Consider the following 13,647-nt stretch of genomic DNA (forward strand, 5'->3'; position numbering starts at 1 on the left):
GATCCGGGCTCTTCGCTGCTCCACGCATAAATAATAGGATTATAGTGAAAGAAGATCAAATCAATTTCATGCCTCTGTGCAGAAGTATTACATCACATCCAGTCGCATCTTACATAAGAGGCTATTATCAGCCACTGTGGGTCCATCTGAGCACAAAAGAGCCCCACCCCTTTTACTGAGGCTGTTTCACTGCCCCCCGCAGCAGCATTGCGCGTGTCCGTGCACGTGTGTGCAGGCTAAGCAGGGCTTCTGGACTCGCGCGGGGGAGGGGGGAGCAGGCGGCGTGCGGCGTATCTCTGCGCGTGACGGAGGCGGAGCTGTAGGAAAGGTCGCGGTGGATGGCGAGCGCCGCATTAGCCCTGCCAGCTGTAAGTAGCCGCCGGGGCCCCGCATGCAGCATCCGGCACACTCTGGCACACTTGCGACAGCTGCGGGATTAGTGGCTTTTCGCAGGGAACGTCTCTGTACGTGTCGTGGGGAGGGGGGAGGGGGGCGGCGTTATGTCAGCGTGAGCACGGCACCGGTAGCCAGGGGAGACAGCTGCTCTGCAGATAGAGGAGCATCCTCCGTGAGGCACAAGCAGCCGTCGCTCCCGACAGCGTCGGTCAGCCCCTAGCCGTGCATCGGCACGACAACAGCCCGGCTGCAGGGACAGCCAAGATGGCTGTGCTGTCACCGTGGCTCCCTGATGGGCGATCAGCACCGTGCTGCTGCTGTAGCTCCGTCTCGTGTTACGCGTCGTACCCGGGCTGCTCCGATCGCACGCGCTCTCATGTTACAGGTCACACCCGTGTCTTTGTTCCACGGTTGTCTCCTCTGTGTAGATGTAAGCGTTACATCTCTGTGTCTGGTACCAGATAATCACGCACATCAGATCTTTCCTGCAGATTTGCTGACATGTTAAAGCAGAGAGACATGATTGTGATGACAGCTGCAGAACCTGGCTGTTTTCCCCTTCAGGGTCAAAGGTCGCCTATGCAGTATTAGGATCCTGTATGCCAGTGTTTCCCAACCCAGTCCTTGGGGAACCCAGGACAGTGCACGTTTTTGCTCCCTTCCAGCCCCCAGCCAATCAGGAACACTGAATACCTGGTACAGGTGTACTAGGAGCTGAGAGGAAGCAAAAACGTGGACTGTCCGGGGTTCCCCGAGGACTGGGTTGGGAAATACTGCTATATGCCAAGGTGTGTCTGTGGTTTGACTTCGTTAAAGAGTTTATTAAAGGACAGATAGCAGGAAAATAATAATAATATGCAATATTAGCTGAGCAGGTAGCATAGTTGTTAAGGATGAGTTCCTGTCAGGAAGACTGACTTTCTCTCTTGCTTTTTTGAAATTTGTTTTTGCTGTTATTTGAACTGGCCCTGTGGCCAGCAGACCCGTTGTGTATGAAGCTGTGTGTGCTTAGCACGGTGTCTGCCTGTGTACAGGGTGCGGAAGCTGAAGGACACACTGGTTACTGTGCAGCAGCTGGAAAAAAACATGAGTAACCTGCGCACCTGGCTGTCCCGCGTGGAGGCGGAGCTGGCCACGCCCGTGGTCTACAGCGTCTGCCACAGTGACGAGATCCAGAGGAAACTGGTAGAGCAACAGGTGGGTACCAGGCTGAACCTGCTGCTCTGAGACCCGCTCAGGGGAAGATAATCGACAGGAGAGACCCTACTTTTCTGCCTGTGGTCTTAGAACCAGCAAGAACTTCACCTTTATGGCGGTAACTTATGAGAGCCCTGTACCTTAGGAGAGTCCTGTACCTCAGGCGAGTCATGTACCGCAAAAGAATCCTGTACCTTAAGCAAGTCCTGTATCTGAGACGAGTCCTGTGCCATAAAAGAGTCCGGTACCTCAGGCAAGTCCTATACCTTAGGAGAGTCCTGTACCTCAGGCGAGTCATGTACCACAAAAGAATCCTGTACCTTAAGCAAGTCCTGTACCTGAGACGAGTCCTGTAGCACTACATTTATTTATTTACATATCAGTAAATTATCGTTGAAGGGAGCAGCCCTCATTGAAACGTGTATCGTTCACTGGGCTGGGTTGTGTTTCCAAGGCTGATCATTTTACTCTGTTACTGCAAGTTGGGGCTCTGAGTTACGCTGGGCAAGGCGTATGAACTGCCGGTCTACGTCTAGGTATCCTGTCTGCCGTTGCATTTACATGCGCCCATGTCTGCGCACGCAGGAACTGCAGAGGGACATCGAGCAGCACACGGAGGGCGTGGCGTCGGTGCTGACCCTGTGCGAGGTGCTGCTGCGCGACACGGACGCCTGCAGCACCGAGACCGAGAGCGAGTCCATCCAGGAGACGACGCGCAGCCTGGACCGCCGCTGGAGGAACATCTGCGCCATGTCCATGGAGCGCAGGATGAGGTGGGTGCATGGTGCGCTGTCCACTCACACGTCCTCGTCCTGCAGGTCGTCCCTGTCGCACGTCAGCCAGCAAATCACTTCTGAGTCGCCTTATTGCTACCCTGTCCGTGTTTGCACCCCCCCCCCCCCCCTCACTGGCTCGTGGCTGACATCCGGCCGCAGGATCGAGGAGACGTGGAGGCTGTGGGTCAGGTTCCTGGACGACTACTCCCGTTTCGAGGACTGGCTGAAGATGTCAGAGGTCATCGTGGCAAACCCCAATTCTGCAGACATCTTGTACACCACTGCCAAAGAGGAGCTGAAGAAGTTTGAGGTCAGTGCCTTTCGTGCGGTTTTTACTGACCTATATTTAGCTGCTTTTGATAATTTATTAAGGAAGGAGTTAAGCACTGCTGGCTGCATCACTGTCAGATGAGAAGCTGATCTGGGGTCAGTGACGGAAGGCCCCTTGCCTTCCCACAGGCTTTTCAGAGGCAGATCCATGAGCGCCTCACACAGCTGGAGCTGGTCAACAAGCAGTATCGGCGCCTGGCCCGGGAGAACCGCACCGACACAGCCTGTAGGCTCAAGCTCATGGTCCAGGAGGGGAACCAGCGGTGGGACAGCCTGCAGCGGCGTGTGACCGCCATCCTGCGCAGACTCAAGGTGACACAAGGGGGCGCTGTTTAGGAAATGTCAAAAATATTACAAAGCGGGGTATCACTCATGGAGGACATTGTCAGACTATGACCTGCTGCTCGGAGAAGCACGGCATAGCTGACCGACAGGAGTGACCACTGTTGCGCTTAAAGCACCTGTATGAAGACATGCAGAGTTGGGAAATTCCAGTTCCAGAGAGTAAAGGTCCAGACCAAGATTTTGTTTCAACCAACCAGTTGAGCATAAAAAGTCACAGTTACAGAGTATTCAACTGGATGGTTGAAACAAAATTTCGGTCTGGACTTTTCCTCTCTTGACCTGAATTACCCAACTCTGAACACATGCAACCCATGTTAAGTGTGTATCATGGATAGTCACATATCGGGCTGGTGATGCTGCATATTGCACATTATAGGAGAGTCTCTGTTTGAATGTGATCCAATCAGGAATGCTTAACCACTTGCATTTAAAATGGCTGATAGTGCTGTAGGGTATTACTGTTGATTACTGTATGAGAATTATATAATGATCCCACCCCCATTCCCGTTCTTTTCCTCAGCACTTCACGTCTCAGAGGGAGGAGTTTGAGGGCACGCGGGAGGGGCTTCTGGTGTGGCTGACCGAGATGGACCTTCAGCTCACCAATGTGGAGCACTTCTCCGAGAGCGACATACACGACAAGATGCGGCAGCTCGACGTAGGTCCCTTGTGCACTCATGGACGCACACACACATGGAGACGTGCACGGCGCTGCTGACCACCCCATCCATCTCCCAGGGCTTCCAGCAGGAGATCACTCTCAACACCAACAAGATCGACCAGCTGATTGTGTTCGGGGAGAACCTGATCCAGAAGAGCGCGGCACTGGACGCTGTGCTCATCGAGGACGAGCTGGAGGAGCTGCACTCCTACTGCCAGGAGGTGTTTGGCCGCGTGGCCCGTTTCCACCAGCGGCTCATCAGCCGCCGGCCGGTCAGTGCCCCTCCAGGTGTGCCAGGCACACCGTCCGTCTGAGTACCCCCTAACGTGCCAGACCCCCTTGATCACCTTACGGCCTCCCCTTTCCCAGGTGCTGGAAGAGGAACGGGACACGGATTTGGAGGACTCCATGGATCTGTCCGGGGACTCCTGGCAGGAGGAGGGCTTGGCCGTGGTGGGCCGCCACACCGTGTGCCAGGTGTTGGTGCCGCCCCTGGAGCCCTCGGGCCGGGAAACTCCCGCCAGCGTGGACTCCATCCCGCTGGAGTGGGACCACACGGGCGATGTGGGCGGCTCCTCCTCGCCCGAGGACGAGGACGACGTCACCTTCTACAGCACCCTATCAGGTGAGCCCTGCAGGAGTGCCCAGAGCTCACGCCCTCATCCCCGGGCTGCATCCGAGTCGGGGCTGTCCTGCAGCACCATCGCTTGGCTCCCACAGCCTCCATAGGCAGACATCTCCCTTCTTCTCTTGCAGATGTAGAAATCACTGAAAGCCCAGAGTCCTTTGTACAGGCGACTGCCAAATCTCTGCAGGCAGCCCTTGGTAGGCACTTGCCTGCTGCATGTGTCTGTAACATCGTCTGGTGATGACCTGGCATAAGTCAGCACCCATATCATGCCATATCACCTGACCACATCACCCTCACTGTCGTACCATCACCTCCCTCTATCCCCCCCTCCCCCCAACGACCCACTGATCTGTTTTTACTGATTCTGCCATCAAGTCCCAGGTCTCCCGGCTGCCCATTTTCCCGGTCCCCTCCAGTGTAGAGCTGGGGGGGTAAATGCCAGCATGGCCCCTCCCCCCCACCAGCTCTGCTTTATGCTGCCACGTGCTCAGGGGAGTAGAGGCTGTCCTCAGCTGCTCACCAGGGCCATTGTGCAACCTCCCCATCTCAACCTGTGATGTCGCATTAAGAGAACAGAGAGGCCGCTGCATTGATCCGCTCTGCATGCGCTAGCATCTGGCTGCGGCTTTCGCCCAGTAACGCATTCAGCGGTCGGGTTGGGTCAGACCAAACGGCCGGGTCCGGGTCTCACTGCGAGTTCCTTTGGCTTTCAGGGAAGTCCATGAGTGAGCCTCCCACGTGGCACACACCGGAGTCCCGCAGAAGGAACACTCTGCTCAGAAACAGCATGCAAAGGCTGGCCTCCCATGACCCGCCAAGCAGCACACCCTACCAGCAGGGCTATGTGAGTCTGCCGCCCGCAGCTGGCCTGCTCCTAACTTTCCTATTTAAGCCCTGATCTCTGGGCAAGATGCGCAGTCTATAGTCTATGATGAGCACGCTAACATGGGTTTAAGTCAGTGTTTCCCAATCCGGTCCTCGGGGACCCACAGCCAGTCCACGTTTTTGCTCCCTGCCAGAGAATCCACATTTTCGCCCTAGGTGGGAGGGAGCAAAAACATGGACCGGTTGTGGGTCCCTGAGGACCGGATTGGGAAACACTGGTTTAAGTGGTAATGTGCTGCAGTGTTTTTCGACATGATGGGTCAAAGAATAATCGGGGCTGTTTATTGAAGTGCAGTACGGTGATGTAACCCCCCCCACCCCTCCTCCCCCGCACAGGCCAAGCTGATGCTGGAGTGCAGTGGGAGCATCGACAGCGTGAAGCGTGTGAAGAGGATGCTGAGCGGCAGTGACCAGGAGGGGGAGCCGGGGCTCACCGGGCTGGCCAGTGTGGACAAGCAGACAGGTGCGGACGGCGGCCCGGCTGGGCCTTGGGGGGGCTCCCTGCACGCTCTCCTCACAGCCGCTCAGCTCCTGACTCACACCCTTCCCACACGCACAGGGGTGATCGAGCGCTGGGAGCTGTTAGAGGCACAGACACTGAACACCGAGCTGTGCGGCCAACGGGACGTCCAGCAGGGGCAGCAGCGAGCCTGTGACTTGAGCGCCATCACAGCCTGGCTGGGCCGGGTGCTGCCTGAGCTGGAGAGTGAACTGGGATGGGAAGGACCCAGCAGCATCCAGGACATGGAGGCCAGCATCAGGAAACTCAAGGCAATCTTACTCTTCGTCGAAGTTGTGGTTAACCTACTCAGCTAACCCTTACCATAAACAATTATGGTTAATTTATCCAGTATTGAGTACAGCTGGTACATCCCCTGTCAGTATCAACTGATTACTCAGTAACTTATTACTTTAATTAAATCCTTAAAATTAAATCTGAAGGATTTGTCATTCCTGGTGCAAAATATCTTGTTAGACAAAAAGCCTGTTGTGTTCTGTCTAGAACATTTTACTAACTCTTTGAGTCATTCTTAATACTTAAGAAATCATTCTTAATACTTAAGAAGTTCTTTCAGGTCAGCTTTGTGAATGATTAAATGTGCGATAATTTGACTTCTGACCTCCGCTGTTCCATCTCTGCTCTTCCCCTTCGCAGGAGATGCAGAAGGCCTTTGAGAGCTACAAGGCGGTGATGATTTCTGCAAACCTGGGAGCCGGCGACCTCCAGCAGGCCAGCGCCGTGGACGGCGGGGAGCTACAGGAGCTCCAGCAGAGCTTGCGTGACATGAACCGGGACTGGGCTCGGGCCTGCGCCTGCCTGGAGGGCTGGGGGCAGCGGCTGCATGCTACCCTCATGGAGTGCCAGGTGAGTGGGGGGGGGGGGGGGGGGGCGGTACAGGGCATTGCTAGCTTATTGGCAGAGCCAGACACCCCCTAAGGCACTACTGCTCAAACTTCACTTCCTCTCCAAAATCAGCTTAAATGGTTCAATAAAATAATCACTAATGTACTAGACTAACTAATTCCTATCTAATTCTTGCCCTGATTGATGAATTCTTTTCCTTGTCTTTGTAACATCAGCAAGGTTAGTTTTAGGATGCTGTGCCCGTGTTAGTATGAGAGATTTTAGCAGGTGCTGACTGTCCGTCCCGAGTTAATGAGGCTGATTGAGTATCAGGCACAGCGGCGCCACCTGCAGATGTGTTCTATGCCTTGAATAACCTTTCACCCCTCCCCGACCTTTCAGGAGTTCCACGAGACCCTCCACGGCCTGCTTCTGCTGCTGGCCCACGTGGAGAGTCGGCGCTACAGCGTGGACATCCATGACCCCTTGCTGGAGCGCCGCAGGCTGCTGGAGCAGCACGCCACCCTCAGGGTGAGGGGAGCATTACAGTCCATTCAGAACCGCGTGACAGCTTGGCACTAGTCTGGCTCAGGGAACACTAAATGAAATAAAAGACATCTTGACAAGTGAAATCAGAGCATTATAGTCAGTGTATTCCTGTTTCCATGGTGATGAGGCTTCTTTGAGAATCCATGAAGATATAACTGTACAGTCACTGTAACTGTACAGACTAACTGGCCACCAAGGGCCAGTTAGTCAAAGTCAGACTGTGTAATACCTCCACCATGTGTTTACGGGTGCGTTGCGCCCCCTTGTGGCAGGGTCTGGAGGGGGAGCTGCTGGGGCGGCGGGAGCAGGTCCGCGCTTTGCAGGAGATCTCTTCCCAGCTACTGGTGGATGCCTTGGGTGAAGAGAGCACCGAAGCCAAGGAGAAGGTGCACGTCATCGCCAACAAGCTGCGGCTGCTGCTGCGGCAGGTGGCGCACGACCTGTGCACGCTGGAGGCGCGGTTGGTACGTGCCCGCTGTGACCGGGGAGGGGGCGTGTGTAGCCGCTACTCGGATGTGGACGTGCTTTGTAGTGCCAGGAGTCAGTGTTTCTGGCTCAGTGTGAAACTCTACCTCTGTGGTCTTTCAGGAGTCCTGGTCTCCCGGCTCACGCACAACAGGAGGCGGGTTCAGCGACCAAGGACCAATCAGCATCCAGTTTTCGCGACCTAAGGTATGTAGGTGGGACGTCTCCCTGAAGCAGACTGAATCCTGCCATCCTCTCCCACAGCTCATTTTTGCTGACCTATTATTAATCTAGGACAAGGGATGCAAGTGATAGATGATTTGATTATGTAACGTTGAATATGCTTAAGACACTAAATCAAGCAGTAAACGCAGGCACCTTTGTGAAGGATTTCAGGGACATAAAACTCTTACTTCCTGGTTTTGGACCACATCAGTGCTGTTATTGTAAGCCGGTAGGTGGAACAGCGTCAGGTTGACGCAAAGCTGTGGGTTACTCCGCAGGAAGTGATTAAACTGAGTACCAAAGGGGGTGTGCGTGTCCTCTGAAGTGGTATCATCTGCTGTGTGTCCACAGGAGGCAGGAGGAGGCAGAGCCACTGAGGCGGACTCCCCGGCCGGCCGAAGGTATACGCGCCCCTCCGGGGGGGCGCCCTCTTCTCAGGAAGCCGCTGTCTGTCAGCGTGCCGCTTCCCGAATCACGATCAATATCAGAGGCTTAATTTGTCAGGAGGCCCAACATGAAATGGTTACACCACGCAGAACTCAACTTAAAAACACTACACAAGATATATAATGTTTAGACTATAATATACACAATATACACAATTTACAACATGATACAACAGAGAGACAATATAACAGGCTGTTCACTATACAGGGGAATACATTGGAACAATTATTGCACTGTGATTCCAAGAAGAGGTATAAAAGTATATATAGAAGTATAGAATAGGAGTGCAACATAAAAAAATAAATGAGGTTTTTCAGATATCCTGAAACTTAATAGGGCTGAAAATATGAATGGGAATGCTAACCATGTTAAATGTCTGTAAGTCAGTTTGGACATCCATGCAAAGTCACCAGAGTTGGGTAATTCAGGTCCAGGGAGTAAAAGTCCAGACCAGGATTTTGTTTCAACCAACAAGTTGAGCATAAACAGTCATAGTCACAGAGTATTCAACTGGTTGGCTGAAACAAAATCCCGGTCTGGATTTTCACTCTCTGGACCTGAATTACCCAACTCTGAAAGACACAGCAATGCTGTGCCTGCATGACAAAGCCATTCACTTCCTGTCTCTGACTTCCTGTCTCTGGCTTCCTGTGACCCCCAGGGTCATGAAGAGGGACCCGTCCCCGCCACGCTCATTCTTCTTCCGCGTGCTCCGTGCCGCCTTCCCGCTGCACCTGCTCTTCCTCCTGCTGCTGGTGCTGGCCTGCCTGGTACCGCTGTCTGAAGAGGACTACAGCTGTGCTCTCTCCAATAACTTCGCCCGTTCATTTTACCCCATGTTACACTACACCAATGGACCCCCTCCCACGTGAGCCACGGAAATCCCAACCCGGACCCAGCCACGTCCCCAAAGTCTGTGAGACAACCATTGCTGCCCTATGAGGATTCGGGATGGGACCTTTATGTGGGACGTCTCCGTCACAAAAACAGAACAGATATTATCCCGGCAGTGAGTTCCCTTGGCAGTTTTTATGGCTGAAAGCATTTTTTACAACCGTGTTCAAACTGATCATTTGCTTCTATTCATTTCTGTTTAGAAATGATGTAGAATCCAGTCTTTTTTCATTTCTTCACTTTTACAGGAAGTTCTAAGGGGTGGCTGTTGGACTATAATTATGTCCACACAGATTACAAGTATATCAATCATTCTTTTAACCGAAGTTACACTTTTTACCCATTTTAGACTTTTTATGTTATCATTTATGGGTTTTAGAAGGCTAATCCTCTTAGATGTTAACCGTGAAGTTTTACTGGGTGACTGTAGCCTTAGAATGACAGAATGCCTTGTGAAACACAGCATGGTCAGTGAGACAGAACATGCTGCATGTAGCACACAAATCAGAGTGTTAAGGCACACATCGTTTCAAAATTATTTCTTCAGTGTGTTCTATTTATGAGTGCAAATTTTATATCAAGGGGAAGGTGCTAAATGGTGTGTTATCAGTATGTCTCTGTGAGCTGAAGACAAAGCCGTTGAATGTAATGGATACAAAAGGGTGAGACTACAATGTGCCAGAAGTCATGGTGGTGAAGAGCAATGCTAGATGCCCGTGTGCCCGCAAGGGGTGGCCGGAGTAGCCATCAGACCACCCACTGCTGGCGAATGGAGGCGGATACATTGACACTCCCTTGAATTCCATTCATATTCGAGCAGAAAACCTATTATTCAGACAGGAGAAACTGTGTGTCTCTCAAGCTTGTTGATTGTAAATATAATCTGTGTGGCACTTTGTGTACACCCGAAGTAACTAGATGAACAAATTCTAAATAATAGTGTGTACAGTGTATGACTTTATTTTTGAATCATAATTTATGGGATGTACAGCGTAAGCCCTTTTTACTCAACAATAAATATTGTTTGCCATGAATAAGTGGCCAACAGACTCGTCTTTAGCAAAGAAAGGGATGAAGGCTGGTTCATCCAAGCCATTATGGCTTGAATGAATCGACGGTACCCTCAGAAGAGCTGTAAATGCTCTGCTTTGCTGTGCAGTACGTACTCATTACCTTCATCCCCTACATACGTACTTCATCGTGTACTGCACAGCTAATTCATCATCATCATTCAAGTTATGGAGTGTATCTTCACTGGTGAGTACTCATACTGAGTTTTAAAAGTTTTTATACATATCATATGTGTTGTTTTAATAAGTTTACATGTATTTAAAGCATGTGGAAGGGGTATTTTAAGGCTTAAACTATTATTTTTTTTATTTATATATGGTCTTTATATATTTCGAATTTTCACCTATCGCTGATGGGTCTGGAACACATCTTCCGCAATAGACGGGGGATCACTGTATATGGTGTTTTATGATGAGATTATACTTCTGCAGACTGATATCATGGTTCTTAGTATTCCAGTTTGCAATTTTTTAAGTGCAGCTGAAATCATCTGGGGGTGCTGCAGTGGTTAGCACACCTCTTGGACCAGGGTTCAAGTCTCTTTCATGTGTCCAAGCTTCAGGTGTGGAGTTTATATATTCTCCATGTGTCGTTGTGAGGTTTCCTCCTGGTCCTCTGGCTTCCCCCCACAGTGTTACCAAATTGCCCATGAGTGTGCCCTGTGATGGGTTAGTCTCCAGACCCCCTGTGACCCTAACTAGGACAAGCAGTTACAGAAAATCGATGGATGAAATCTTCTGCAGAAGAAATGTTACAAGGTTTTATGATAATTTATTTTTAAGACTCTCCAACACCAACCATTTAATGTGAGAATGAAAATGAAGAATACTGGAATGTTTACTGATCATCAGACTTGTTTTCAGACTTGAAGTATTTCCTGTTTTATAGCTCTCAACGGACTAGTTCAGTTTCTGTTTACCCAAATTCGGCTGCTCTCTGCTGCCAGTGAGCTTCTCTGTGGTACAGAATCCAATCATAAGCCTCTCACCTGTGCAGGAATGAGACCATATCCATCTCTGTCCACTCGATCACAACAGTCTTGTGAGTGGTGACTACTGAGTGGTAAGTGATTGGATGGGTGTCACAATAACAGTAACACAGATACGGCCATGGGAATGAAAGTTATAGACTTGTGTCCAGGCAATCCAAAAAAGTGATGCGGCTTTTTAAAATGATTCATTATTCATTATTTTAGAGTTTTCATTATTTTACTTAGAATTTAGATTTGACCTCTTTTGCCCCCTTGTGTACTGGCATCATAAAATCTTATGTAAAATAGAAAAAAATAAATAACTATGAACCACAGATATTCACATATTGTTCATCATCTACATTAAATACGTAGAGCAGTCATTTCAACATTTATTTGGATTTAGTCGTGGAAAAAATTACTTTTACATATCATTCACGTCTGGATTGATCGATGTTGCAGAAATCGGGAATAGGTGTTGACCAATCGCATTGCTCGCTTCAATATCCTTCGGCAATCATCGGGAATCGTCGTTTAAAGTCGGTAAATGATGCCGTGTATTGGCGACAACATCGCAGCGCAGGCAGCAGGGCGTAATCGTTTGATCAAGGCGCGCGCTTCTCAGAGCAAGACTAAGCCTAAATCAGCGACAAGAGTGAGTAGACATGGCGTGAAAAGCTTCATACAGCATCATTTTTAATGGGAAAGACATTTTGTGTAACAGTTTGATTTTTTTGTGGAAATAATGAAAATTTTTGCCAATAATGAAATTTTTATAGCGGCGGCTGTCAAGACATGCGGGCGGTGGACGCAAATCTATAACTTTCATTCCCATGGCCTAAAGTTAAATTCCTAGCGAGTAAAACTCCTATAAAGGACATAGTAAACAGATTTAATTCAGCTGGAAAAACATATTTGGCATAGTGTGCATGGAATGTTCAAAACTGAATAAGATTCCAAATTAAATTCACATCCTTCCAATTTATAAAAGTATTGCCTTAATTTAGTGGTAAAACGTTTTCTTACTCTTCTGCACAATATCTGTTATATAGAGAGACAAAATCCAGACGGAAGCAAACAGACTCTGCTCATTCAGCTGTCACGGAGGGTGTGACGTCACTGCGCATTCTACGTGTTCCCCGGTACACCGTGTACTCTCAGCGCTGGCAAGGTGCAGCGTTACAGTTTGTGCCTGTTATTTTTGCAGGTAGTGATATTTGTTTTTGTTCTTTCCTGCTTTCATGAATAATGTTTAAGACAGGGACGATTTCTGTTACAGCGACGCAGTCTGCGTTGACAAACGTTTTTAAATTCTGCGTCGGATTTCTCTGTCAGGTGGAGCAGCGGTGATCGTGCAAACGCTCATCGCAACGCTATTTTACAATTTCGGAATTGTTAATGGCAGCGTTTTTCTAGATTACATTTAGTTTATTGAAGTATGGTGTAGTAAGCAGTCCGGAGCAGTTGTCATGTACGTGAAGATTTAAAAAAAAGGGATTAACTTCCCCACACAGTATCGGAGTGAAACTAATGACTTCCGTAGTCAAACGCACATGAGACGGAAAACTAGGTCCAAGTCTGTTAGTTTGGTTATCCATCTCCCCGGGACATTTTCACCTTCTACAAATGCAAAAATTGTACACGTTTTGTTGTACAGTACCCCTGCCCAGGGCCGGTATTATGCCGAGAATTTCATGCATATCTCGGCAGCTATGAAATTGCGCTTGCCGAATAAAGCATCCCCATTTAATTGTCTTTTTACACACTGTAGAATCAAATGGTGTTACCAATATGTGTTTTAGGCGGTTTTGGCTTAACAGTATGCTACAGTCGTCGTGGCTGAAATGAGGGGATACAAATCTTGAATGCTATAAAATCGAGCTTGCCAAATAATGCATCCCAGTGTTATTGTTTTTCATAAACCTTACAATCAAATGGTGCCACCAGTGCATATTTCGCTTAGCTGCCATAAGCTCTGCAATGCAATATGTCCTCCATTAACATTTCCTTTATGATACATTCAGATTACATTATGATATCTCCACATACTTTTGTCTGAAACAGAGGGGATGCATTACTTGACAGCTATAATCAACAGTTTATCCAACAAAAAATAACACCGGCCCTTTGTGTTCTGGCGCCCTAGGCGAGATTTGCTTAAATGCCAGCTTCCCCACCCCCCAGAGAAAAAAGGATTTTTTTTCAGTTCATTTGTATTAAAAACATTTCAGTAGCATAAGTTATCTGGCTGCTAACTAGGTATTTTGTGCCTGTTTCACGAGAAAAGTGATATATTCAAACTAATGTCATGGAATGCAACCAGAGGTATTCAGATTTTTTTTGCTCGCACTTTTACGCCCTCTAATCAAATGGTGCCCTAGGCAATCGCCTATGTCGCCTACAGAGCGGACCAGCTGAGCCTGCCCCTACCCCAGTGAAGCAGAAATTCCCACCATCATC

The 13,647-nt window shown here is 49.4% G+C and overlaps 1 protein-coding gene across 6 annotated transcripts in view; it reads left to right on the forward strand.

Moving 5' to 3' along the window:
• syne2b (spectrin repeat containing, nuclear envelope 2b) overlaps positions 1-10,183 on the forward strand; it is a 96,859-nt gene extending 86,676 nt beyond the window's left edge. For all 6 annotated transcript variants that reach the window (XM_072699151.1, XM_072699148.1, XM_072699149.1 and 3 more), the window contains 17 exons: positions 1,431-1,593; positions 2,179-2,366; positions 2,529-2,679; positions 2,829-3,011; positions 3,565-3,702; positions 3,783-3,977; positions 4,075-4,330; positions 4,462-4,530; positions 5,050-5,180; positions 5,558-5,684; positions 5,781-5,992; positions 6,378-6,587; positions 6,969-7,097; positions 7,388-7,579; positions 7,704-7,787; positions 8,157-8,206; positions 8,914-10,183. In XM_072699151.1, the coding sequence (XP_072555252.1) occupies positions 1,431-1,593; positions 2,179-2,366; positions 2,529-2,679; positions 2,829-3,011; positions 3,565-3,702; positions 3,783-3,977; positions 4,075-4,330; positions 4,462-4,530; positions 5,050-5,180; positions 5,558-5,684; positions 5,781-5,992; positions 6,378-6,587; positions 6,969-7,097; positions 7,388-7,579; positions 7,704-7,787; positions 8,157-8,206; positions 8,914-9,124 (2,689 nt within the window). In that variant the 3' untranslated portion in view covers positions 9,125-10,183. The remainder of the gene's footprint in view (positions 1-1,430; positions 1,594-2,178; positions 2,367-2,528; positions 2,680-2,828; positions 3,012-3,564; positions 3,703-3,782; positions 3,978-4,074; positions 4,331-4,461; positions 4,531-5,049; positions 5,181-5,557; positions 5,685-5,780; positions 5,993-6,377; positions 6,588-6,968; positions 7,098-7,387; positions 7,580-7,703; positions 7,788-8,156; positions 8,207-8,913) is intronic.
• Positions 10,184-13,647: the final 3,464 nt, after the last annotated feature.

This window comes from Paramormyrops kingsleyae, chromosome 14 (genome assembly GCF_048594095.1).
Source record: "Paramormyrops kingsleyae isolate MSU_618 chromosome 14, PKINGS_0.4, whole genome shotgun sequence".
Taxonomy (NCBI): domain Eukaryota; kingdom Metazoa; phylum Chordata; class Actinopteri; order Osteoglossiformes; family Mormyridae; genus Paramormyrops; species Paramormyrops kingsleyae.